This window comes from Ascaphus truei, chromosome 20 (assembly GCF_040206685.1).
Source record: "Ascaphus truei isolate aAscTru1 chromosome 20, aAscTru1.hap1, whole genome shotgun sequence".
In the NCBI taxonomy this organism is placed as follows: domain Eukaryota; kingdom Metazoa; phylum Chordata; class Amphibia; order Anura; family Ascaphidae; genus Ascaphus; species Ascaphus truei.
The window spans coordinates 29086642-29112794 of record NC_134502.1 but is presented as its reverse complement, the minus strand read 5'-3'; the positions used below and the strand labels follow the sequence as shown (position 1 = coordinate 29112794).

Genomic DNA, 26153 nt, shown 5'->3' with positions numbered 1-26153 from the left:
TGTACGCAGCAATAGCAGAGTTGGCTGTAGGTCAGTACTGAGTGAAGAGACAATCTCCAAGACTTATTCTCTATCCATTTGCGACCTCCATTCAATGGTGGACCTCCTGAATAAACAGTCTACTCTTTGTCTTTACTGGCATGGGTCCTTAGCAGATGCTTCTTCGTGTTCACCTGGGGTCTGAAAATTATAATATAGCACTTGGGCACAAAGATACAGACCACTAGAGCCCAGCTGGAGGACAGGATGGCGAAGACCTCCATGGCCACGGTGTACTTGCCACGTGCACTGAGGGAGGCCGGGATATAGGACACCCAGACACTGAGGAAGGCCAGCATGCTGAAGGTGATGAACTTGGCCTCGTTGAAACTGTCAGGGAGCCGCCTGGCTAGGAAGGCAACAATGAAGCTGATAGTGGCCAGGAGGCCAAGATATCCCAGCATGCACCAGAATGCAATGGGGGAGCCCTTGTTACACCCAAAGATGATTACCCCAGGTTGAGTTTGGATGTCGTGTTCTTGGAAGGGAGGGGAAATGGACAACCACATCACGCACACGCAAAGCTGAATGAAAATGCTTGGTATGATGACAAAGTAGGACACCTTTGTCCCTGTCCATTTTTTTAATGTGCTGCCTGGCTTGGTGGCCTTGAAGGCGATGACAACTGTAATGGTTTTGGCCAAGACACAGGAGACACAGAGTGCAAAGTCTATGCCAAATGCCACTTGCCGCAGAAGGCATTTCTCAGGCTGCGGGTAGCCGATGAAAGCCAAAGAGCAGAGGAAGCCGAGGCACAGGGACACCAGGAGTAGACAACTGAGGAACCAGTTGTTGGCACGGACAATGGGCGTTGTCCTGTGGCCGATGAAAACTCCCAGAATGCCAATTGGGATCATTGAAGAGGAGAGGGAAATGGCTGCTATGCTGATACCAAGTGGTTCTTGGTAAGAGAGGAACTGTATGGACTTTTGGAGGCACCTGTCATGTTGAAGACTGGGCCACGTGTCCCAGGAACATCTGTGACACTCCACAGCATCTGGAAGGGGACACTGATGTCAACTTTTGTCAGGAATTGTATGAGTTTTCCTAAAACATCTGTGACCTTCTTACCTGTTTGGTTGGAAATCTCTCCTTGGGGACATGGGACGCATTCAAAACAACAGGCAGCTTTTCCTGGTAAGGTCATCTTCCTAAACCCCAAGGGACAACTTGGGCTACAGATCGAGAGAGGAACCTATGGGAGGTTCAATAGATAAAATAAGTTCAAAATTCTACATATCTATCTATCTATCTATCTATCTATCTATCTATCTATCTATCTATCTATCTATCTATCTATCTATCGCTCTCTCCTCTCTCTCTCTCTCTCTCTCTCTCTCTCTCTCTCTCTCTCTCTCTCTCTCTCTCTCTCTCTCTCTCTCTCTCTCTCTCTCTCTCTCTCTCTCTCTATATATATATATATATATATACAGCTAAACCCCATTATAACGAGCCTCGTTATACCGCGATTCGGTTATAACGCGGTTTTCCCGTGGCTCCCGTTTTTTTTTTTGCACACTGCACACACTGCACACACTCACTGCACACACACTGCTCATTGCTCACACTGCCACACTGCACACACACTGCACACTGCACACACACTGCTCATTGCTCACACTGCACACACTGACACACTGCACACACACTGCTCATTGCTCACACTGCACACACTGACACACTGCACACACACTGCTCATTGCTCATACTGCACACACTGACACACTGCACACACACTGTACACTGCACACACACTCCTCATTGCTCACACTGCACACACTGACACACTGCACACACACTGTACACTGCACACACACTCCTCATTGCTCACACTGCACACACTGACACACTGCACACACACTGCACACTGCACACACACTGCTCATTGCTCACACTGCACACACTGACACACTGCACACTGCACACACACTGCTCATTGCTCACACTGCACACACTGCACACACTGCACACACACTGCTCATTGCTCACACTGCACACACTGACACACTGCACACACACTGTACACTGCACACACACTCCTCATTGCTCACACTGCACACACTGACACACTGCACACACACTGCACACACACTGCACACTGCACACAATTATTATATAGAAATAAACAGACAACTGCACTTTAACAGATGTATTTTGCCTGTACAACGTCTTGTGACTTTTGTTTGACAAAGTTAAGGGGGTGGGAAGTCATTGTGCTGTGGGGGGGTGGGGGGGTGGCGGGGCCCTTCACTGCGGCTACGGCGGGCGCTGTACTGCGGCGGGGGGGGGGGTTGGTGGTCTGTGTGTGTGAGTGCGAGTGCCTGTCTGTGTGTGTGTGTGTGTGTGAGTGCGTGAGTGCCTGCATGTGTGTGCGCGTGTGTGTGTATGAGTGCGTGAGTGCCTGTGTGTGTGTGTGTGTGTGTGTATGTGTGTATGTGTGTATGTATGAGTGCTCCAGCCCGAGTCCGTGGAGGGGGGGGGGGAGAGTAGCGGGTCCCTCCTGCAGCCAGTGGAGGGAGTGGGGGGAGAGTAGCAGCTCCCTCCTGCAGTCCGGGGAGGGGGGGGAGAGTAGCAGCTCCCTCCTGCAGTCCGGGGAGGGGGGGAGAGTAGCGGGTCCCTCCTGCAGCCCGTGGAGGGAGGGGGGGGGGGAGAGTAGCAGCTCCCTCCTGCAGTCCGTGGAGGGATGGGGGGGAGAGTAGCGGGTCCCTCCGCTCAAGCCACGCCCCCCCCCTCCCTGTGAAACCTCCCACCTCCCGCTCACCTCCCGCTCCGGCTCTAACACTTACCTACACACACACTCAGACACGTATACATACTCACACACACTCACACACACTCACGCACACTTACGCACACTTACGCACACTTACGCACACTCACACACTTACAGACACTCACAGACACTTACACATTCTCACACACACTTACAGACACTCACACACACTCACACACACTTACACACACTTAGACACTCACACACACTCACACACACTCACATACACTCACACACACTCACACACACTCACACACACTCACAGACACTCACAGACACTCACGCACACACACGCACACGCACGCACACTCACGCACACTCACGCACACTCACGCACACTCACGCACACTCTCGCACACTCTCGCACACTCACGCACACTCACGCACACTCACGCACACTCACACACACTTACACACACTTAGACACTCACAGACACTCACACACACTTACACACACTTACACACACTCAGACACTTACATACACTCACAGACACTTACACACACTCACACCCACATACACACACCCATATACACACACACTTTCTCTCCCATATATACATACACACACACTCTCTCACTCTACACAGACGGGGGGTGGGGTCGGAGCAGAGGAAAGGCCGCGACCAGCACCACCACCCGCTCCCCCCCTCCTCCCGCGCAGGCAGCGGGAGCACCGGGGACAGCGGTGGGGAGAAGAAACCCCCCGCTACCACCTCCATGCAGGCAGCGGGAGCACCGGGCACGTGGAGGGATCTGAGGTAAGCGGGGACAGGAGGGACATCCCCGCTCCCATCTCCTGCCCCGCGGCCTGTCCCGCGGTGACAGGGGGAAGCGGGGACAGGAGGGACATCCCCGCTCCCATCTCCTGCCCCGCGGCCTGTCCCGCGGTGACAGGGGGAAGCGGGGACAGGAGGGACATCCCTGCTCCCATCTCCTGCCCCGCGGCCTGTCCCGCGGTGACAGGGGTAAGCGGGGACAGGAGGGACTTCCGCGCTCCCATCTTCTGCCCCGAGGGCTGTCCCGCAGTGACAGGGGGAAGCGGGGAGCGGAGGGACATCCCCGCTCCCATCTCATGCCCCGCGGGATGAATATGCGCTAAAGCGGCGGCCATTTTTTTTCTCGCGACCCCGTTAGTAACGCGGTGGTCTCGGGGTGGACCCTGAGACCCGCGTTATAACGGGGTTTAGCTGTGTATATATATATATATATATATATATATATATATATATAGAATATGTATATATATATATAGAATCCAATGCACAGCCGGCACACCATATGCAAGTAAATAAGTTTTGGTGCTTATCCCATAAAGCAATAACAGACCATACGATACCGGTTGCAACACGACATCAAGGGACAGCACGCAGGTAAGTAAATAAAAAATGTTCTATATTTGATAGAAGACACAAAAACCGACGTTTCGGTCCCCCAGTGGGACCTTTCTCAAGGTGGTGCACCACCTTGAGAAAGGTCCCACTGGGGGACCGAAACGTCGGTTTTTGTGTCTTCTATCAAATATAGAACATTTTTGATTTACTTACCTGCGTGCTGTCCCTTGATGTCGTGTTGCAACCGGTATCGTATGGTCTATATATATATATATATATATATATATATATAAAAAAGGAAAAGAGCGTACACCCTAGTGCAATAATCTTCAAGCGCATCAGTGAGTGGATATATAATAAAAACTGGGCAATACACCTCCACAATACTCTCTACGCATTTCGTCTCAAAGAGACTTCATCAGGAGTATATATAAAAGGAAAAGAGCTTACACCCTAGTGCAATAACCTTCAAGACATAGAATAATTACAATTTTAATTAAATAGATGTGTGGTAAACAGTGCACACTTACAAGATGGATACAGAACAATTCATATAAAGGTATCTTTGGTAGTATCGTGTGGTTAGCCGGATTAACGGAAAGGGATGCAACCGCCAATACTCACTACCACAGCAAGCCCGTGGTACACCGCCGTGGACTGTAGGTAACAGCAGAATACTGATATCAACAGGCAACGATGTCCCGATCACTTCAGGTTGATGCAAATGGGTCCGATAGAAACTGAGAACTCTGGCTTACCACCACAATAAAAATCCAGTGTACTAGTGTCCACGATAAACTAAAGACACCACGTGATCAACGTGGTGACGTCAGTCCGACGCGTTTTGTCGTTCTCAGCTGACTTCATCAGGGGTTTATATATATTTCTCTCTCTCCTTCTCCCTCACACAAACTGTTTAAAACACCATTACCTCCTTCTCTCTCTCTTTGTTTTCTCTCTGTCTCCCACTGCTTTATCAGCAAGCTGAGTTTGTGGATATAAAAAGGTTCCCTGGGTTGAAAAGCCATTCATCCAACCTACTCCATGTATTAGTTCATAGTATAAGGTTTGCTCAGACATACCTGTGTATTTCCAATGGCCCAAATAATAGCCGCACTGTCTACTCTTAAAATCTTTCCATCGGGGGCGCTTGAGACATAACTTCCCACTTTCACCTGCTCCAAGGTGCCTGTGGCGCTCAGATGCCAGTTCACGATATCGTAGAGGGCTGGGGGGTTCCCTTTAGCATCGAAAAACATCTGGGTCCTGTCTTTGGTCTCAAAGTTTACACCCTTAATGTAATGGAGAAGCTGGAAGAAGAAGACGATGTGAGACATTTAACCAGTGAATTAAATGGTCAGTCCCACGTAGAAGCAACGTGACCTAATGATAGTGACGACTTTAATGGGTTAAAGGGTCAGTCCTATGTAGGAGCAAACAACCCATAAAAAAGTGAACAAAATCAGGAACTCATTGGTCAGAGCAGATCTGGGAGCCAAATTGTCACATCGAACCTTCATCAGCACCCCTACATTTGGGACATACCATTGTTGTAACTGTTAAATAGTCGATGAGGTAGAAAAGACATAGATGTCCATCACGTTCAACCTGTGTTAAATGAACATGACAGAAACGTATTTTATATTTGTATTTACAGTATATTGATAAAGAGGAAGGGAACCCCCCCTAGCCCCCCCAGGAAATATTTGGTATATCCCGGTACACCTTTCCTTTCTTTTTTTTTTTTTTTTTTTTTTTTAAATATCTTTCCTTTATTGGTGTCATACAGCGGGTAGGTACATGTTACAGAAACTGGTTAACAAGCCAACTTGTATATACGGCGCAGTACATGTACATTACATGGGGGAGGTAAGCGACACACAATAATCCCTTTTCCTTTTTTCAGAGATGAAAAGAAGAGGGGGAGACAAAGGAAGGGTGGATAGTTGGGAACGACTTTGGGAAGAGAGAGGGGGAGGACGGGGGGGGGGGAAAGGATTTTGAGGTTCGTTGGTCGGGGGGGGGGGGGGTGGGTGTTGCTGTAAGGTTTATGTGGGGGTTGGTAGTCCTGGCCAAGGTTCCCAGACTGAATAAAATTGTGGGTTTTTTTGTTTCAACATTGCCGTCAGTTTTTCCATAGTCATAATTCCGTCTATCCTAGAGATCACTGTCCTTCTGGAGGGGGCTTTAATTTTCTTCCACGCCGCCGCAACACAGCATCTCGCAGCCGTCAATATTGCCGCTGTGAGTCTGGCAGCAGGGGCAGGGAGGTTGTCGATTGGTTTTCCCAGCACGTAGGTCAGCGGGTCCAGGGGTATTTCTATATCCAGGGTCTCGGTCAGGAGGCCCTGGATCCGGGACCAGAATCTTTGGATCTCCGGGCATGTCCACCAAATATGGGACATGTCCCCCCTTTGACCACAACCTCTCCAGCATTCATCTGAAGTGCCTGGGTAGATTTGGCTCAGTCTACTCGGGGTCAGGTACCAGTGAAATAATATTTTATAGATGTTTTCTTTTGTGACGGAACAAATTGATGTTTTGGTGGCTGCCTCCCAGATATCCTCCCAGTCCTCAAGGTCCAAGTTGGTATTTAGAGCTTCGTTCCATTTCTGCATATACAGGTGATTGGGGGGGGGGCTGGGATGCCTCGAGCGTTTTATATATCTCTGATATGAGGCCCTTTTGGTATTCGCCTTTGAGGCAGAGGGTCTCGAATCTGGAGCGCGGCGGGAACTTTAGGGTAGGGGACTGGGTTCTAAGGAAGTGTCGAAACTGTAGGTATTGGAATGTGGGTAAATCGGGGGACGAAAATTTAGCTCTTAGTTCCAGGAGGGGCATGGCCTCGTCTTTTTCCAGCAAATCCGCAACCACTCTGATGTTTAAGCCTTGAAATTGGCTGAATTGGGTTCGGGCACACCCGGGTGGGAAGTCCGGGTTTCCGAATAAGGGGGTCAATTGAGAGGGGGTTGAAGCTAGGCCGTATTTCCCTTTGGTTTTTAACCATGTCGACCATGTGCATCTCATAGCCCCGAGGCCAAGTCTCAACGATTTCTTGTTTTTGTGGGATGGGGACCACAATAGAGTTGGGAGGGTGTTCGGGGACGCGTGGTGTGTCTCTATCTCCAGCCAACAATTGGAGGTGGGGGGGCTGTTCCATACTACCGCCTACCTCAATTGGGCTGATTGGTAGTATCGGAGTATGTCCGGTGCCCCCAGGCCCCCTCTCGTCCTCGAGGCCAAGAGTACTGACCGTGGGGCCCTGGCTATCCGTTGTTGCCAAATAAACCTTAGGATATGGGCCTGGATATTCCTCAGTTCTGCTAATGGTACAGGGACGGGGAGGGTCTGAAAGAAATAGAGTAAACGGGGTAGGATATTCATTTTGGTGGATACTATTCTTCCGAACCAGGAGATCTGGTGGGTTAGCCAGGTCTCTAGATCTTTTAAGATTTGGCGGAAGAGGGGGGGTAGTTAATTTGGTATAATGAGTTATATGAGCTCGTTATTTTAATTCCAAGGTACTTGATATGGGAACTATTCCATTTGTATTTAAATTTCTTTTGTAGGGCTGACCAAACGGGGTTCGGTAGGGAGATGCTGAGCGCCTCCGACTTGTCAGTATTGACTTTATAGTCTGACAGTTGGCCAAATTCGTTGAGGAGTTTTTCAAGGTTAGGGAGGGAGGTGAGGGGGTCTAACATGGTGAGGATTATGTCATCGGCGAACAGGGATATTTTGTATTCCCTGTCTCCGATTGGGATACCTTTAATAGTGGGTTCAGTTCTAATTCGGGCGGCCAGGGGCTCTATGGATAGGGCGAAAAGTAAAGGTTAGAGGGGGCAGCCTTGTCTAGTGCCGTTTTGTATTTTTATTGGGTTGGAGCGGCCTCCCGGGAGTTTTAGTAGGGCTGTTGGGTTAGTATAGAGGGCCCGTACGCCAGCCAGAAATGGTCCGGAGAAGCCGAATTGGCTCATCGTTTGGTCGAGGTAGGACCATCTGATGCGGTCAAAGGCCTTCTCCGCGTCGAGGCTTAGTATCAGGGCCTGGGATTGTTTGAGGTGCACGTGGTCTATTATATCAATAATTTTGCGGGTGTTGTCAGAGGCCTGTCTTCCTGACACAAATCCCACCTGGTCTATATGAATTAGTCTTGGGAGAATAGGATTCAGCCTGTTTGCGAGAATTTTGCTGAAAAGCTTGAGGTCGGAGTTTAGCAGGGATATTGGGCGGTAGCTGCCGCATTGAAGTGGGTCTCTGCCCTCTTTATGTATAATAGCCAGATTGGCTGCTGACATAGTGTCTGGGATCTGTTGATCCTGCATGAAGGAATTGTACATTTCTAGGAGGTGAGGGGACAGGGGGCCTACAAATTTTTTATAATAACCGTTGGTAAATCCATCCGGTCCAGGTGTTTTAGCTATTTTAAGTGAGAATATTGCTTTTTTTAGTTCCTCTTGAGTTATTTTCTTATTTAAGAACTCGAGTTCTTCTTGTGTGAGGGTTGGGAGGTTGCATTTGGTTAGGTAGTCGGAGGTATTTTTGGCGTTATCCTTTGGGTGGCCAGTGGGGGGAAGGTTGTAGAGATCCGTGTAGAACTCTGCAAACTCACTTGCGATATCTTTCTCATTATAAGAGATTAGACCGCTTTTAGTCCTGATCTTTGTGATCTGGGTCTTTGCTTTCATGCCTCTTAATTTGGAGGCCAGAAGTTTGTCCGCTTTGTTGCCCCTATCGTAAAACCGCTGTTTGGTCCATTTCAGGGCTCTCTCTACCTCGTCAAGTTGAAGCAATTTTAGGTCGGATCTCGCTTTCTCGAGTGCTCTGAGCACCTTTTTCGATAGGGATAGCTTGTGTGAGCGCTCTAACGCAAGAATTTTATCAGTAAGTTCGTTCTGGGCTTTCTGTTTAAGTTTTTTCTTGTAGGAGGCTATTGATATGAGTTCCCCTCTGATGGTGGCTTTGTGGGCCTCCCATAGAGTTGCTGCCGAAGGTACTGAGCCTTTGTTTATTTGGAAAAAGGTGAGCAGTTTTTGCTTAATTGTTTTGACTACTTGTGGGTCGTTGAGAAGCGAGTCGTTAAGTTTCCAATTATATGTTAATGACTTGACGAAAGGCAGAGAGAGGGTGAGTGCGATAGGGGCATGGTCGGACCACGTTATTGGGCCTATTTCGGAGTGGGAGGATGCCTGGAGAACATTATTGGTGCCTAGAAAATAGTCGATCCTCGAGTAAGACTGATGGGGGGTTGAGTAGAAGGAGTAGTCCCGCTGACCCGCGTGCTGGGCCCGCCAAATGTCTGTCAGAGAGTACTCTCTGAGGATATCTTGGAATTTTTGGGCTTTTGTCTGTAGTTGGGTGGAGTATGGGGCAGTAGTTTGGCCTGATCTGTCATGGTCTGGACTAAGTACCATATTTACGTCTCCGACAAGGAGAAGGGAGGAGAGCGTCGATTGGTCGAGAGTGCTAAGGAGGTTCTGTAGGAATTGAGTTTGGTTGGCGTTTGGGGCATAAATATTAAGGATAGCTATGGGGGAGCCTGAGAGCGTGCCTTGGAGTAATATATATCGTCCCTCGGGATCTTTAGTTATCAGCGTCGGGGCAAATGGTATATTGTTTTTAATCAGGATGGCCACCCCTCTTTTCTTGCTGGGGGAGGAAGCAAAAAACGCTTGGGGGTACGTGTGGTTAAATGTGTTTGGTGGGTCTGTATTGTTATAATGGGTTTCTTGAATGCAAATTATATCACCTTTAGTCTTTTTAAATTCTTGGAGGGCTAATTTGCGTTTGCGGACCGAGTTAAGGCCTTTGACGTTCAAGGAAATAATTTTGATCGACGCCATTAGTGGGGGGGGGGGGGGGGTCTCGGGGATAAGCCCCTGTCCCTGAGTTATTCCCATGTCAGGGTTGATTTGAGCGTCGGGGTGCATGTGCGGGGGGAAGTTTCTGGTTTTCCCGCGGGGGGTGCTGGGGGAGGGCCGACGGGGGGAGGATGGGGTGGGGGGGGGAGAGAGGGAGGGGGGGGAAGACACAAGAGGACAAGAAAGAGAGTGGGCTATCCTGGAGCCCGAAAAAGGTTCCTCTTGACATTCTAGTGTCAAGGGGCTGGGGTGCAAAAAGACCCCTAGGAGAACTTTCGGGGTGTCACTCACGGACCGCAGCCAGTAAGAAGGGTCCGGCGCCCCCATCCTATTGCTAGTAGGGGGGGGGGGAAGGGTCCTAAGTAAGGAGGGAGAACTCTGGTTTACGGAGGCCTTACTCTCCTACGGTTAGTACTATAACTGGTCTTTTACATCCTTTGCGAACATTGTTTCCTTTTTTGTGTTACGTTCTTGTTTCCCCGGGGGGGGGGGGAGGGGGGGAAGAGGAGGGGGAAGGGGGGAAGAGGAGGGGGGGGGAGGGGGAGGGGGGGGAGGAGGGGGGGGGAGGAGGAGGGAGAGGGGGGGGAGGAGGGGAGGGGTGGGAGGAGGAGGGGGGGGGGAGGGGGGGGGGGAGAGGGAGGGAGGGGGGGGAGGGGGGAGGGGAGGGGGGGGGAGGGGGGGAGGAGGGAGGGGGGGGAGGAGGAGAGGGGGGGGAAGGGGAGGGTCTGGTGTTTATAGTTTGCACTGGTAGGGCAGCGTTACTCTTTAGTGGGGGTATGTCCTCAGGTTGATTCCCACATTAACCTTGTGATTGTACATTGATATGCAGTAAGCAAAGGTGGATATACATGCAATATTTCGGTTTTGAGGGGGGGAGGGGGGGGTAGGGGGAGAAAGAGGGGGGGTGGGAGGGGGGGGGGGTAGGGAGGGGAGGTGTGGTGAGAGGGGGAGGAGGGAGGAGGGGGGTGGGAGGGGGGGGCGGGGAGGTGGGAGCATATAGGATACACATGGTTGGCAGCTGGTTTAAACATTACTCTCGGGGGGAGTTCCATTCCCAGGCCGAGGTCACTCTTATACATTGCTGTTTGGCTATGCATTTATACATTGATATGTAGCATTACTGGTTGGTTTGACATAAGACATTTCTCCTCTAGTGGGGGGGAGGGGGGGGGAGGGAGGGGGGAGGGGGGGAGGGGGGAGGGAGGGGGGGAGGGGGGGGAGGGGGAAGGGGGGAGGGGGGGAGGGGGGGAGGGAGGGGGGGGGAGGGAGGGGGGGGGGAGGGAGGAGAGGGGGGGGGGAAAGGGGGGGGTCTGGTGTTTATAGTTTGCACTGGTAGGGCAGCGTTACTCTTTGGTGGGGGTATGTCCTCAGGTTGATTCCCACATTAACCTTGTGATTGTACATTGATATGCAGTAAGCAAAGGTGGATATACATGCAGTATTTCGGTTTTGAGGGGGGGGGAGAGGGGGGGGGGGGGGAGAGAGAGGGGGGGGGAGAGGGGGGGGGGAGAGAGGGGGGGTAGGGAGGGGAGGTGTGGTGAGAGGGGGAGGAGGGAGGAGGGGGGGATGGGAGGGGGGGTGGGGAGGTGGGAGCATATAGGATACACATAGTTGGCAGCTGGTTTAAACATTACTCTCGGGGGGAGTTCCATTCCCAGGCCGAGGTCACTCTTATACCTTGCTGTTTGGCTATGCATTTATACATTGATATGTAGCATTACCGGTTGGTTTGACATAAGACATTTCTCCTCTAGGGGGGGGGGGGGGGGGGGAGGGGGGCAGGTGGGGGGGAGGGAGCATACATTATTCGTGACCTTGACATTTTATTTAAACATTGCTCTCGGGGGGAATCTCATTCTTAGGCCTAGGGGTCCCTTGCATTATGTCTTTTTCATCTAGTCAGTCAGTAGTTGGTCATACATTGGCATATAACTATACAGACTGGATAAACATAGTACCGATGGTTAAGCATAGTACAGGTCTTCTCTTGGGGGGAGGGGGGGGAGGTGGGGGGGGGGGAGGGGGGAAGGTGGGGGGGGGAGGGCTGAAAGCTATCCGTGGGGGGGGGGGGGGGGGGGGCAGGAGGAACACTTGGGGGGTTATCTAACATAGTAATTTGTCTGATTAGTGAGGGGGGGTGGGGGGGGGGGCATATTGTATATAGCCTTTTCTAGCATTTGGGAATTATCACTGAGGTGGGGTTAGTTTCGTGCCGGGATGTTGTTTGGAGGTGTATGGTTGAATCTTGAGGCTTATATGATGTGTCAATTGCTGTGATGTAAGCTGTTGTGTCTGGTGCTACTCTGGTTCTGTTCAGGGGGGGTGGGGGTGGGGGGAAGTATACGGGGCGGAGAGGGGTGAAGGGGGGGGCAAGGGGAGACAAGGGGGTTCAGGGGGGGGACCATACAATTGCGGGTTCAGTTGGGAGCCTTATAATTCTGGGGGGGGAGTTTCAGTAGGGGTGTTCAATTGGGTCTGGATCTTGTACACATATATCCTCGTTTTGGTGGTAAGAGGGGAGAGGGGGGGGGGGGAACTCGGGGGGGTCGTGGAAAACCAGAGAGGTAGGATATCTTATATACCTTTGGGGAATATCGGGGTACATCATAAGGGGAGAGAGAGAGGGGGGGGGAAGTTTCTGTTTATACAACCTGCCCCCTGTGGAAGAGGGGGGGGGGGAAAGGGTGGCTCCGGGAACGGATCCTGGGTTGCAGTGTCCATAGCAGGAGTCTCTGGCTCTGTTATCTTGGCGTGCGGGCACATTGAATCAGGAATCCAGGGCACTTCATGCTCGTCAGGAGCACCGACCAGGTGTGCCTGTGTAGGTATGCAGCAGCCGACCCGCGTCTCCGGAGCCCGGATCTTCGTTGGTGCAGCTCTGGAGCACGTAAGTGTCACGAGAGGACCGCGCCCGGGGAGGAGCAGCGCGGATGCCGTTTCCTCCCGTTGCAGTCCGAGACACCACGGGTGGGGCCTCTATTCCCCTCGGTCTCGGGGAGAGACAGAAAAGGTGAGTGGACGTTTTACTCGTGGGGGGGCGGGAGGTAGGAGAGGGCTTTGGTTAGATAGTGGCGGGGGGGGGGAGGGGGGGAGGTAAGAGAGGAGGGGGAGAGTGGTGAGGAGTGGAGGGGGGGGGGACTGGAGGGGGGGGACTGGGGGGAGGGGGCGGGGAGGGGGAGATAGTTCGTGGGGTGGGAGTTGGGGGGCCTCTCGGGGCCAGAGGGGTGCTTTGTGCACTGAGGGTTCTTGCGTTGGGTGCTTGCTGTTATCTTCAGGGCCTCTGGGTCCGCGTGGGATGACTGTGGGGGCCTCTTGTGTTTTTCTTGGGCCTCGTAGTTGTCTGGATCATCCGGATTCACCGTTGGCGCTGGCTCGCCAGTCTCTCCGATGTTCGGGGGGCTTCTTGTAGGGGCGTCTCTGACGTCTCCTCGGTATTGGGGCGGCTGCTCTTCTGTGGTGGGAGAGGGATCCCTAGCGCTTTCAAGAAGTTTTTAGCGCCTTCAGGGGTTGTCACTGTGTGGTGGCGGCCATTACGGAGCACCACTAATTTGAAGGGGAACCCCCAGCGATACTTTACCCCCTGGTCTCTGAGGTAGGAGGTAAGTGGGCGCAGCGCGTTTCTTTTATTCATTGTTATCTGGGAAAGGTCGTTGTAGAGTTGGATTTGTGCCCCGTCCATGGACACAGTCCTCATTTCTCTGGCCGCCGCCATGATGCGGTCTTTAGCAGAGTATGCTTGCATTCTCAGCACCACATCTCTGTGTCTATTTGGGTCCGATGATTTCGGGGCCAGGGCTCTGTGGGCACGGTCCGTGTGCAGGTCATGATCTGATAGATCAGGGACGAGCTGCAGAAAGAGTCTGCGGAGGAATGGTTGGAGTTCTTCGTGGGAGATAGTTTCTGGGATGTTTTTGAGGCGGATGTTTTGCCTTCGCTCCCTGTTCTCCATGTCCTCTAACTTGTCCTGTATATGCTGAATCGCCTCTCCACATCTCAGTACTTCTTCGCGTGTCTCAGCCTGTTCATTTGAGGCTACCTCCATCTTAACCTCCAGGTCTTCCGTCCGCTCCGTCAGTGCTTCTACTTCTGCCCGGATGGTTTGGAGGGCTTTTCCGTGTCCTCCTGAACTCCCCTCCTCATTTTAATAATTAGGGCATCAAAAAAGTCTTTATTTAGGACGGGGGGATCTGAGTCAGTCGGGCTCTGTCGGCCGCTGCGCACCTCGTGCTCCGGTTCTTCTCCGGCGCCATCTTGCTCCTCGGAGCTGATCTCAGCTAGGCGTTGCGCCGGAGCGAAGAACTTGGTGACGGGGCATTGACTCTTCCTCTGCGGCTTCCCTGCCATCTCTTCAGAGTGAGTTCTCGGGGTGGGATCGATTTTCGGGGGGTTTGGGGTGGGGAATGAGCTTATTCTATTATTTATCTTGGTGAGGGCGCCGGGAGCTCCTCCACTAGCAGACCATCGGCTGTGACATCACCGGAAGTCTCCGTACACCTTTCCTTTCTAAAGAGATGCCCAATCTTTTTTTTAAATATCTATTGTATCTGCCAGTGTGCATCTAAGGGAAGTGAGTTAACGTGCCTGACCCTACCTCTTAGTTACAAGGGGCTAGATGGCCAGAACAAGTCTTATGAAATACTTAGCCTTACTTGCCAAGGTTGAAACGATGAGATGTTGGCACAGGCACCATGATGGAATGGTCCTCTTCCGGGCTTACAGTGGAGCAGGCTTTGTAAGGCCCATGCAAAGGCGTAAACTGATATGTACACATTGAAACTTATTCTCAGATCTGCTTCAGCCATGTCGCTGTCCAGTTTCTCTCTTCCTGTACATTGTGGAATTGTGGTGTTATCTGTCCAGTCATCTAAATTCTTCTGGTCCCACCACTTACAAGAGAAAGTCTGTTCCCAAAACTCCCTTATGAATATATCATTTGGGGATTTGGAGGAGTTGGAGGAGTGGAGGGTATGGAAATACTCAAAGAACCCTGGCATCTTCCCAGAATGGATGGCGAAACCTATGGTGCCCACCAGGACCCTATGAAACTTCTTCTTGGAAAGTTGAACAGAGGTTGACCAAGATTCACTTGCCACCCAAATTTTCCCAGTCACGTTCTGCCTCACCAGCTCTTCTACAACTGGCAGAAATGCAGATTCAAAAGAGAACACCACAACTGCATTGGCCGTTGACTCCCTGATGACGTGGACGAGGTGGGGAGCATTACTGTTGGGTTGGCTGGTCAAAATGTTCTCAACAAAGGCCACGCAAGCTCCGTACTTGACGATCTCCTGCTGGACCACCTGAATCCCAAATTGACCATAGTCATCGTCAGTGGCAAGGAGACCAATCCATTTCCATCCAAAGTGAGACACCAGCTGGGCCAGACCTTTGGACTGAAACTCATCACTGGGGATGGTCCGAAAGAAGGACGGGAACAGATTCCGGTCACTGAGGAGAGGGCTGGTTGATAAATAACTGATCTGTTGAAAAAAAAATTACAAATGAGAATGAAGAGAACTTCTACAAAGTAACATTTGGCACTGTCTGTTTTATTATTAACCAGGGTTTACAGTTGAAAAAGAGACCTGTGTGATTTGGAAAAATCTGTACACATGAAGAACAAAAACACGCTCCCTTTATGGAATACGAATCTAGGAAAAAGATTGGCCCCACATATATGGAAAACACGCACACTCCCTGCGCCCCTCCCAAATTGACTGCAATTTATCCATGAGATTTCTACATTTTGAACCTAAATCTCATAACTGAAGAGCCATTTAGTGGCATCTTTTGATCCAAAGATGATGAAGCCTGCCAGGGTAACCTCCAGTTTAGCAGGTGCCTGTACTCAATAAATTGCATTTCTTATTGTACTATGTGCTAAACGTGTGATAGTGTCTAAATGGTTAAATGAATGAAGCATAATGCTACCTGTGATTTAGTGAAATTAATGACTGACATAAGTCATTAACAAGGTAACAAGTAGCATTGTGATGGGAAACGGCGAGCGCGCAGGTTCCTTAGTGATACATAATAACACAACACACACATTTCTCTCAAAAATACACACTACAACGCCCACCGTTTCCCGTCACGATGCGAAGGGAACCTTGTTACTGGCTTCTGCCTGTTATTAATTGCACTAAATCACAGGTAGCATTATGCTTCATTCATTTAATCCTCTGGGCACTGTCACATATTTTACAGAGTTTAGTCCATAGTACAATAAGAAATGTTTCATAATGAGTATACTATAGGTACCTGCTAAACTGGAGTTTACCTTGATGGGGTTAACAGCCTTGAATCATTTTTTTGATCAAAATATGCCACTAAGTGGCTCCTCTGTACCCATGAAGAAGAGACCTCCTGGGGATCTAAAACCGAAGCTCATGTGCCCTCTTATTTCATGTCCGTCTATTTATAACACACTCGTAGCTCTCTTACCTGTGGGTATCTGTACAGTCCCAACATGTGGGCTATTAGGATGGAGCGTGTGGTCGCAGAATCTCCAATCACACCTGCTAGAGGTGGCCCTCTGTGACACCGGTAATTGGGAATGCTTCCTTGTCCTACTGATAGCATCCAGAATATCCCTTCTACTGCCCGTCTCATGGAAATGCAGGAGTCAAATATCTGGAAGCCCAGGGAGATGTTGGGGAGGAGGTCGGGGTTTAAGTTAATCTCTTCTATAGCAAATATCATCGCTCGCATGCCCTGATATCTCTGGGATTCAAACCTAGAGGGTTAGGTGGAAATGTCACAGACAGTGTTAGTGTCCCACACACAAACTGGTGGACTTTGGACTGTAAGACCTAAAGAAGAGACCATCACAGCAAAGAGACTGAGTAATATTAATGTTATAATGCAGAATAGGGTTAGTTTGAAGAAGATAAACAAAACATCTGGTCAAGATGCCGACAAATATAGCGTCAGCAACTTTCAGTAATTGCGCAATGGACAATAGACGATGGACCATCACTAAAGATAAAGACTTCGGCAACACAATTATCTTGACTAACCCCAAGTTTGATAACATAGGAACAAGGCCATCCCGTCCCCTACACTAATGCACAGAACGAAGATAGCAGAGAAGTGCTAATGGAAAATAAAAGCTAGGGTGTAAGATATCTGGCTGTGTCACACACAAACACACACACACACACACACACACACACACACACACACACACACACACACACACACACACACACACACACACACACACACACACACACACACACACACACACACACACACACACACACACACACACACACACACACACACACACACACGAGAGGTGCTCAGTCTGTCAGTGTCACACACACAGGATGATGGGCTCCCTCAGTCTGTCAGTCACACACACACACACACACACACACACACACACACACACACACACACACACACACACACACACACACACACACACACACACACACACACACACACACACACACACACACACACACACACACACACGGAGAGGGGTCCCTCAGTCTGTCACTATCACACACACAGGGAGAGGGGCTCCCTCAGTCTGTCAGTGTCACACACACAGGGAGAGGGGCTCCCTCATTCTGTCACTATCAGGAGCTGGTTTGCCCTCAGTGGAAACTAAAGATTTCTTAAGACACACGCTTCCGCAGACGTGCACGAGCCCCTGCTAAAGCTGCTCTCATTGCGGCTGCAGGGGCTCAGTGCTGAGCAGCAGCACGCCTCAGCACAGGTCAGCGCCTAAGCGCTGACCATGCCCGAAGCCTCAGTCTGTCAGTGACACACACACAAGAGGGGATCCCTCAGACTCTCAGTGTCACACACACACACACACACAGAGGAGACAATGGCTTACCTGTCAGTGTCACACACACACACAAACAATGTCCCCTCTGATAGCAACAAAGATAGTACCATGCAATTAAAACTTACGTCTGACATATAAGATCTGCAGGTTTGCTTGTGAAAAGGTTTTCGCTGTAGCTTCTGCCCACGTGAATTGGAAAAGTCCCCCCTATAATAACGTCTCCAGCCCCGCTCAGATATTCATTCATATTTCCACCAAACAGATTGCATCCTCTCCCTGACCCCCAGCACATACACACTTCCACAGCTAATGTGTATAACACCCACATTATAACGGGGAGCAATCTTCCAATTCTGTATAAACAGCAGCTCTGTCTGTGTCTGTGATTCATATCTAACTCACAGGGAGAGGGGACCCTCAGTCTGTCACTGTCACACACACAGGGAGAGGGGACCCTCAGTCTGTCAGTGTCACACACACAGGGAAAGGGGCTCCCTCAGTCTGTCACTGTCACACACACAGGGAGAGGGGACCCTCAGTCTGTCAGTGTCACACACACAGGGAGAGGGGTCCCTCAGTCTGTCAGTGTCACACACACAGGGAGAGGGGACCCTCAGTCTGTCAGTGTCAAGGGAGTGGTTCCCTCAGTCTGTCACTGTAACACACAAAGGTAGAGGAGCTCCTTCAGTATGTCAGTGTCACACACACACACACACACACACACACACACACACACACACACACACACACACACACACACACACACACACACACACACACACACACACACACACACACACACACACACACACACACACACACACACACACACACACGGAGAGGGGCTCTCTCAGTCTGTCACTGTCACACACAGGGAGAGGGGCTCCCTCAGTCTGTCAGTGTCACACACACAGGGAGAGGTGACCCTGAGTTTGTCAGTGTCACACACACAGGGAGAGGGGCTCCCTCTGTCTGTCAGTGTCACGCACACAGGAGAGGGGCTCCCTTAGTCTGTCACTATCACACACACAGGGAGAGGGACTCCCTCAGTCTGTCAGTGTCACACACACAGGGAGAGGGGCTCCCTCAGTCTGTCTGTGTCACACACACAATGTCCCCTCAGTCTATCAGTGTCACACACACTGTGTCCCCACAGTTTATCAATGTCACACAGACAGGAGATGGACTCTCTGGGTCAGTTTTATAAGTTGTGTAGATGTCCTGGGAATGCAGATATTAATTACACCTTCTCTCCTCAATTATCTTATCAGGGAAATGACTGCACCCAGGGAATCAGTGCTAATCCCAAATGTACATTGAATTATTTTCCTGCTCATCCATTCCCACGAGGGACACATGACAGCAGTCTCAGTGTGACGGCCCTAGCAATGAGAGGAAGCAACATATTGTGTCCTGATTTGGCAGTGAGAGATTTGGAGAACCATTATATGGCTCCCAATTTTTATATTTATATATACTTTACAACACGATTGTTGGCGTCTTAAATACTTTATTGTACAATGCTTACAATTGTACATTATTTCTAACGCGATCCGCTTATAACGCGACGTGATTCTTTGGACCCCCAAGCACAGCGTTATAAGGGGGCTGAGCTGAATTTTGTTAAGAAACAGATTTCTACATTATCATATAGAATATTATAGTATAAAATGGCCAGTAGGGATGGGCACATTTTTGGGGCAGATCGCCCGGTTTCTTTAATCCGTGGAATTCAGCGGTTCAATCTCAAAAAGGGCGAGTCGCGTTTTGTGGACGTTTCGGTTATTATTACCAGTACACTCTGCGTATTTCCGCCAACATTGATGTTTTTGTAATGTTCCTTCAACGGGTCGCGGAATTCGCGTATTTTGTCCAAAAAATGCATGCGCGGGGCTGTATCCAATGGTGGAATTTGGTGAATCCGCGCAGATTATAACCGGATCAAATCCGTTTGCGGATTTTACATTGTGTAATGCATTTTTTTAGGAGGAGGAGGGGAAGGGGGCGGAGGTGCGATTAAATCCAGGAATCGGATTTGGGTGGAGACACCCGTCTCTGATCTCAGGAGACGTGCACCGAGGTGTAACAGTTCACAGGTGGAGGTCCGTTAATTTTGGCTGGAGTAGGGTTCTGTGTTTGTGTGCAGGGTTCCTCTCCCCAGCGGTCCAAGGTCCAGTGTCCAAGGTTCAGCGTCCAAGGTTTAGGGTCCAAGGTTCAGTGTCCACAACCTTCCTGGCCAGATCTCAGTAGTGAGTCTCTGTGGGGTTTTACACCCCTGACGAGTCATACAACTTCACACTGATGAGACCCATTAAGGGTGAAACATGTCTGTGAGTGGTTCCTCTGGCTTTGCATCTGATTCCCATGTGAATAGAAGTGAGAATAGGTGCGCAACTACAAACAATACACAACGTGGAGTGATAATCAGTGATAAATGTATAAATCAATACGTGAACTCTTAGGTACTGAACAAATGGAGCGTCTGCAGCTGTGATACCAGGGATGGGTCAAAACACCCCCTACAAGTTTAGACAAATACACAAAAAAACACAGCGCACAACGCTCATAGTGTATTAAAGATACATTAAGAATAACCAACAAATAAGGGTAAGTATTGTGCGTACATCAAAACAAAATAAAAAATTCCCTGATGAAGAGACCGTAAGGTTTCGAAACGCGTTGGAAAGAGGTTCGATCTGCTGTATCTCATTGGACTCTTTACTCCATCACTGCGGGCTTACTCGGCGACTGGAGAAAAAGATCGCGACGCGAGTTGCAGTGTCGCTCCCCAGTGACGTCACAAACCCGGAAGTGCCGGATTGGCGGGCTGAGAAGTTTGTATCCAGCCAGTGTATGAACTTCACCGATTTCGTGATGCCACTCGTGTACATCACGAGTCTGTTGGACATTCTAACCTTGCGAGTGGATCTATCCAGGTTCTACTTGATCTGATGTGGGACCGAGAGACCGAGAGACGGGGAACTGCTTAAACCATCGCTGATGACATTCGATTTGGCGTTCTGTCTGGTGCATGGGTAACAATAACCCTTGACATGCCTGTTTAATTTTGTTTTGATGTATGCACAATACTTACAGTACCCTTATTTGTTGGTTATTCTTAATATATCTTTAATACACTATGAGCGTTGTGCGCTGTGTTTTTTTTGTATCTGATTCCCATGCTGTGCTTTAAAGCTGTGTTAACAGCGAGCATTAGCTTATATGGGCACCATGTAACAATGGGTTTTCAGGCAAAAGGTGACGCATTGGGTGCTCATTTGCATGTCATTTCCCAGGATCCCTTGCTGCAGTGGAAGCACTGAATGCGGGGGGGATAATGGTGAAAGGCGGGGTTGCAGACCTGCCTAAGACGTGAATGTGCTCACAAGTGATATTCTTTATTTGCTACTAGCTGAGAGACCCGGCGTTGCCCGTGAGTTACATTTAGCGCTAGGAAAAGGGGGGGGGGGGGAGAGGGGGAGAAAAGGAGGGGGGGAAAGGAGGGGAGGGGGGGACAGTGGACAGGAGGGGGGGGAGAGTGGACAGGGGGGAGGAGAGTGGACAGGAGGGGGGGGACAGTGGACAGGAGGGGGGGACAGTGGCCGGGGGGAGGGGGGGTGCAGTGACCGGGTGGGGGGGGACAGTGGAGAGGACAGTGGACTGGAGGGGATGGGAGGGGGGGGGAAGTGGACAGGAGGGGGGGAGAGTGGACAGGGGTGGGGGGCAGTGGAAAGGACAGTGGACAGGAGGGGATGGGAGGGGGGAAGAGTGGACAGGAGGGGGGGGGAGAGTGGACAGGGGGGAGGAGAGTGGACAGGAGGGGGGGAGAGTGGACAGGAGGGGGGGGTGACAGTGGACAGGAGGGGGGGAGAGTGGACAGGAGGGGGGTGACAGTGGACAGAAGGGGGGGGCAGTGGACAGGAGGGGGGTTGGTTTGCTTTAAATTGACGGGTCCCTCCTCTCCACTCCCCCTGTATCTTTCTCCGCTCCTGACCCCCCCCGCCACCCCCCCCATGTGTAGCTCCGGTCCCCACTCTACAGTGTCTGAAACACAATGTAACGCACACAGACACACACACAGTGTCCCACACACACACACACTGTCACGCTGTGACACACACACACACACACACACACACACACACACACACACACTCACCTCTCCTTCTGGCCGCCGCCATGTTAGTTAGTCCGCGAGGGAGGAAGGGCTCCTTCCGTCTGCCGCCATCTTAGGTGCCGCGTGGCAGCGGTAGGCTTCCCTGGCCAATGCCTGTCCCCGCGCCAGGGAGGTGAGTGGGAGGGAGGTGAGCAGGAGGTGAGTGGAGGGAGCGGGAGGTGAGTGGAGGCAGCGGCAGGCTGCCCTGCCCACTGCCTGTCCCCGCACCGGGGAGGTGAGTGGAGGGAGCGGGAGGTGAGTGGAGGCAGCGGAAGGCTGCCCTGCCCACTGCCTGTCCCCGCGCCGGGGAGGTGAGTGGAGCGGGAGGTGAGTGGAGGCAGCAGCAGGCTTCCCTGCCCACTGCCTGTCCCCGCGCCGGGGAGGGAGTTGAGCGGGAGGGAGGTGAGTGGAGAGGGAGGTGAGTGGAGCGGGAGGTGGAGGGAGGTGAGAGGAGAGGGAGGTGAGTGTGATGGGGGGGGGAGAGGACAGAGAGAGAGGTGTGTGTGTGTGTGTGTGTCCCTGTGTGTCCTTTGGCCCATCACTCTGCCTCAGGCCAATGAGGGCGGGCGGGCCAAGGGACCAATGAGATTGCCGCTAGGGACACAGGCCATGCAGACATACAGTGCTTTCAGAAATATATAGTAGATATGCAATTCGGTGGAGTTTTCTTGTTGCCTTTTTCACACCCACCATAACTTAAAACGTATATATATATATATATATATATATATATATATATATATATATATATATTTATATACACACACACATACAAGTCTCGTCTAATTTTTGTTGTGTGCTGGGTCTGACTATAGTGTACTAGATGATGGACTCATGACCCCGCTCTGACAAATGCACGGAAATAAGAGGGGTTACATGTATAACGCGAAACTCAGTTTCAATTTAAAAAAAAAACCATAATGACGTTGAAGGTTCAATCAGAACTTAATCGGGCGCCAAAAACATACAACTGACAAAAGAAAACGTATAACAGACCTATCAGTAATAAATAATAATCAAACATAATGCCAGTGCAAGAACGCCACACTCCGTACGTCCAGGAGCAGTATGGGAAAAACACTCTGGAGTTAACGTCCCAAAGTCGGTAGCTGCTCTGCAAAGAGAGGCCAACAATCTGACCATAGGAAAGGAAATCCTTCCCCGGGGAGCTTACAATCCGTAGCGACAGGCGGACGTGACATGGAATAGAGACGGGGCGGGGACATACAGGTGTAGCGCTATTTACTGTCGCTGTGAGCTCAATGTGAAGTGGATGGAGCTCAGGCTGAGCGTGGCCACCTCGAGGCTCGCTGTTCGCATGGCCCAGCATGGAGTGCATTCCCCAAGGTATAACATTAAAGCAACGGTCAGTGAATATATCACCGCCACGAAGAAGAAAGTCCTCCGTTGGAGAAATGTTGCATGGCTCTCCAGATGAACAGCTTACACGTCTCGATGGTATAAAACGCCTTGCTGTTAGTGTACGAGCTCCCTGCTTCCAGTCTGAGTACTATTCCTGGCACGATCCGGCCTCGATCGTGTCTCCACGTGATGACGTAGTGCCGTGTTCAAAGGGGCCCTTACGCGTTTCGCAGCTCACAGCGACTTCATCAGAGGCTGGTTGGTAGCGTCGGACAGCAGCGTCTGAAGTACTCTCACGTTGCTAGCTGTAAAAATCAAACCAATCCAGACTGCCAGACAACAAAGGACCAATTGGGATCTTAATACTAGATCACCAATAGGAGATCTCCCCATACAGTATACACAGTATAGTACAGTATGTCTTTGCAACATTCGCGTTCTGTAACCAACCACTATACCCCTTTTGTATATGCAATCTACAATGCAGTAAGTGCTGTCCCTGGGCTCCAATTGAACATGGGAAACATGTTGTATAGTGCTCAAAAGAAAAAGCAATACCAAAAAAAATGATAATCTTCTTGTAGAATAATGAACCCAATAAACAGATGTAACAGATAGTTCCAATAGATGTATAGCTGGTAACATTAATCCCACACAGCACGATAGTAAGGATATAATTATAGCAAACACCTGCCGGTGACCAGTGTAATGAACATCTAATTCTATGGAACAAAATGATATGAACAATGTCCACAAAAGGTCAACTGGAATAAACTCACATGGGATGAATGTCCACGATAAACAGCAAGTCCAAATGTATCCAGCGATCCAAGGGTTAAGTGTGCCTCCGCCTGTAGATGAACATGATGAACGAGGGAGAGAGAAAAACGGAGCACTACGTCCACTGCTGGCAAAGCCAGAAAAAAGTACAAGGATGCGTTCCCACAATAAAAAATATAGCTGGATCAAAAACAAAAACCACACCAACGCGTTTCGGACTATAAATAGTCCTTTATGAAGGTGAATAACTACTTACCCACTGCTGTAATTGGTAATGAAGTAGGGCGCATCAGTGCTCTCAAAAGGCGTACCTAGGTCAGATTTATCTAAATCCATATTGATTAGCAAATCTCTTTCAGTGCCCAGGGCTATTTCATAGGCTGTATCTATGGCCTTTTTGGCATACCCTCTTGCCAGAAATCTGTCCCTCATCTCACCCGCCCTGTGTACAGTATAAAGGCCTCCAGACAGGAACAGTTCCGACGCAAGCGAAGGAACTGGCCCCTCGGGATGCCCCTAACCAGAGGGCGGGAGTGACAACTTTTAGCGTGAAGTAATGAATTCCTGGCATTTTCTTTTCTAAAAATATCAGATTGGATTTTGTGGTCAATATCAATGTATAAATTGAGACCAAGAAATTGTATTTGATACATATCAAACACATGTGTAAATCTGAGATTTAGTGTGTTGTCTGCCAGATAGACAAAAAACTTTCTAAGGTCCTCCTCCCCACCACTCCAGATCATAAGCAGGTCATCTATATAGCGCTTGTAGAACGCTATATGATGCCTGAAGGGATTTGAATCTCCAAACACGTGGGACATCTCCCACCAACCCATGAATAGGTTAGCACTAGCTGAGAGACCCGGCGTTGCCCGGGATGTAATGTTCCCGCTCCTCTCTGTCTCCTCTCTCCTCCCCCCTCTCTCTGTTTGTCCCCCATTCACATCAATCCAGTCCCCCACTCCCTCCTTTACAGCTCTGTTTGTCCCCCTTTACAGCTTCATGCAGTGTGTGCGTCAGTCATTGTGTGTGCGTCAGTCAGTCAGTGTGTGTGTGTGCGCGTGCGTCAGTGAGTCTGACGCAGAAATACAAACACACACACACAGACTGAGTGACGCACACACACACACACACTGTCAGTGTGCGTGCGTGTGTGCCTCAGTCAGTGTGTGTGTGCGCCAGTCAGTGTGTGTGTGTGTGCGCCAGTCAGTGTGTGTGTGTGTGCGCCAGTCAGTGTGTGCGTGTGCGGCAGTCAGTGTGTGTGTGTGTGCGCCAGTCAGTGTGTGTGTGTGCGCCAGTCAGTGTGTCTGTGCGTGCGTCAGTCAGTGTGTGTGTGCGTGCGTCAGTCAGGGTGTGTGTGTGCGTGCGTCAGTCAGGGTGTGTGTGTGCGTGCGTCAGTCAGGGTGTGTGTGTGCGTGCGTCAGTCAGGGTGTGTGTGTGCGTGCGTCAGGGTGTGTGTGCGCGTGCGTCAGTCAGGGTGTGTGTGCGCGTGCGTCAGTCAGGGTGTGTGTGTGTGCGTGCGTCAGTCAGGGTGTGTGTGTGTGTGCGTGCGTCAGTCAGGGTGTGTGTGTGCGCATGCGTCAGTCAGGGTGTGTGTGCGTGAGTCAGTCAGGGTGTGTGTGCGTGCGTCAGTCAGGGTGTGTGTGCGTGCGTCAGTCAGGGTGTGTGCGTGCGTCAGTCAGGGTGTGTGTGTGCGCGTGCGTCAGTCAGGGTGTGTGTGCGTGAGTCAGTCAGGGTGTGTGTGCGTGCGTCAGTCAGGGTGTGTGTGCGTGCGTCAGTCAGGGTGTGTGCGTGCGTCAGTCAGGGTGTGTGTGCGCGTGCGTCAGTCAGGGTGTGTGTGTGTGCGTGCGTCAGTCAGGGTGTGTGTGCGTGCATCAGTCAGGGTGTGTGTGCGCGTGCGTCAGTCAGGGTGTGTGTGCGCATGCGTCAGTCAGGGTGTGTGTGTGTGCGTGCGTCAGTCAGGGTGTGTGTGTGCGTGCGTCAGTCAGGGTGTGTGTGTGCGCGTGCGTCAGTCAGGGTGTGTGTGCGCGTGCGTCAGTCAGG

The 26153-nt window shown here is 50.7% G+C and overlaps 2 protein-coding genes across 2 annotated transcripts; both read right to left on the bottom strand.

Moving 5' to 3' along the window:
* On the bottom strand, nucleotides 1-8832 carry LOC142471094 (vomeronasal type-2 receptor 26-like). Its single transcript, XM_075577890.1, has 6 exons — nucleotides 8627-8832; nucleotides 7317-7467; nucleotides 5690-5752; nucleotides 5227-5454; nucleotides 1111-1234; nucleotides 1-1036 (listed from the first exon to the last, which is right to left on the bottom strand). Exons 1-6 carry the CDS (start codon nucleotides 8830-8832, stop codon nucleotides 120-122), a joined length of 1689 nt encoding a protein of 562 aa, XP_075434005.1. The 3' UTR covers nucleotides 1-119.
* A 5801-nt stretch (nucleotides 8833-14633) lies between these two features.
* On the bottom strand, nucleotides 14634-24539 carry LOC142471093 (extracellular calcium-sensing receptor-like). Its single transcript, XM_075577889.1, has 4 exons — nucleotides 24419-24539; nucleotides 23566-23656; nucleotides 16450-16741; nucleotides 14634-15485 (listed from the first exon to the last, which is right to left on the bottom strand). Exons 1-4 carry the CDS (start codon nucleotides 24537-24539, stop codon nucleotides 14634-14636), a joined length of 1356 nt encoding a protein of 451 aa, XP_075434004.1.
* Between the last annotated feature and the right edge of the window lie 1614 nt (nucleotides 24540-26153).

What these genes read in the sequence shown, in the direction of transcription:
- LOC142471093 (XM_075577889.1), bottom strand. Translation starts at nt 24,539, where the DNA reads ATGAGGGACAGATTTCTGGCAAGAGGGTATGCCAAAAAGGCCATAGAT. An exon ending in TTTAGATAAATCTGACCTAG is followed by an intron (nt 23,657 to 24,418) that starts GTACGCCTTTTG and finishes GTTGTCTGGCAG; the next exon opens with TCTGGATTGGTTTGATTTTT. An exon ending in CAGCCTCTGATGAAGTCGCT is followed by an intron (nt 16,742 to 23,565) that starts GTGAGCTGCGAA and finishes CTAACCCTCTAG; the next exon opens with GTTTGAATCCCAGAGATATC.
- LOC142471094 (XM_075577890.1), bottom strand. Translation starts at nt 8,832, where the DNA reads ATGAAAGCAAAGACCCAGATCACAAAGATCAGGACTAAAAGCGGTCTA. An exon ending in TACCAATCAGCCCAATTGAG is followed by an intron (nt 5,753 to 7,316) that starts GTAGGCGGTAGT and finishes CATTTAACACAG; the next exon opens with GTTGAACGTGATGGACATCT. An exon ending in ATTTAACAGTTACAACAATG is followed by an intron (nt 5,455 to 5,689) that starts GTATGTCCCAAA and finishes TTCTTCTTCCAG; the next exon opens with CTTCTCCATTACATTAAGGG.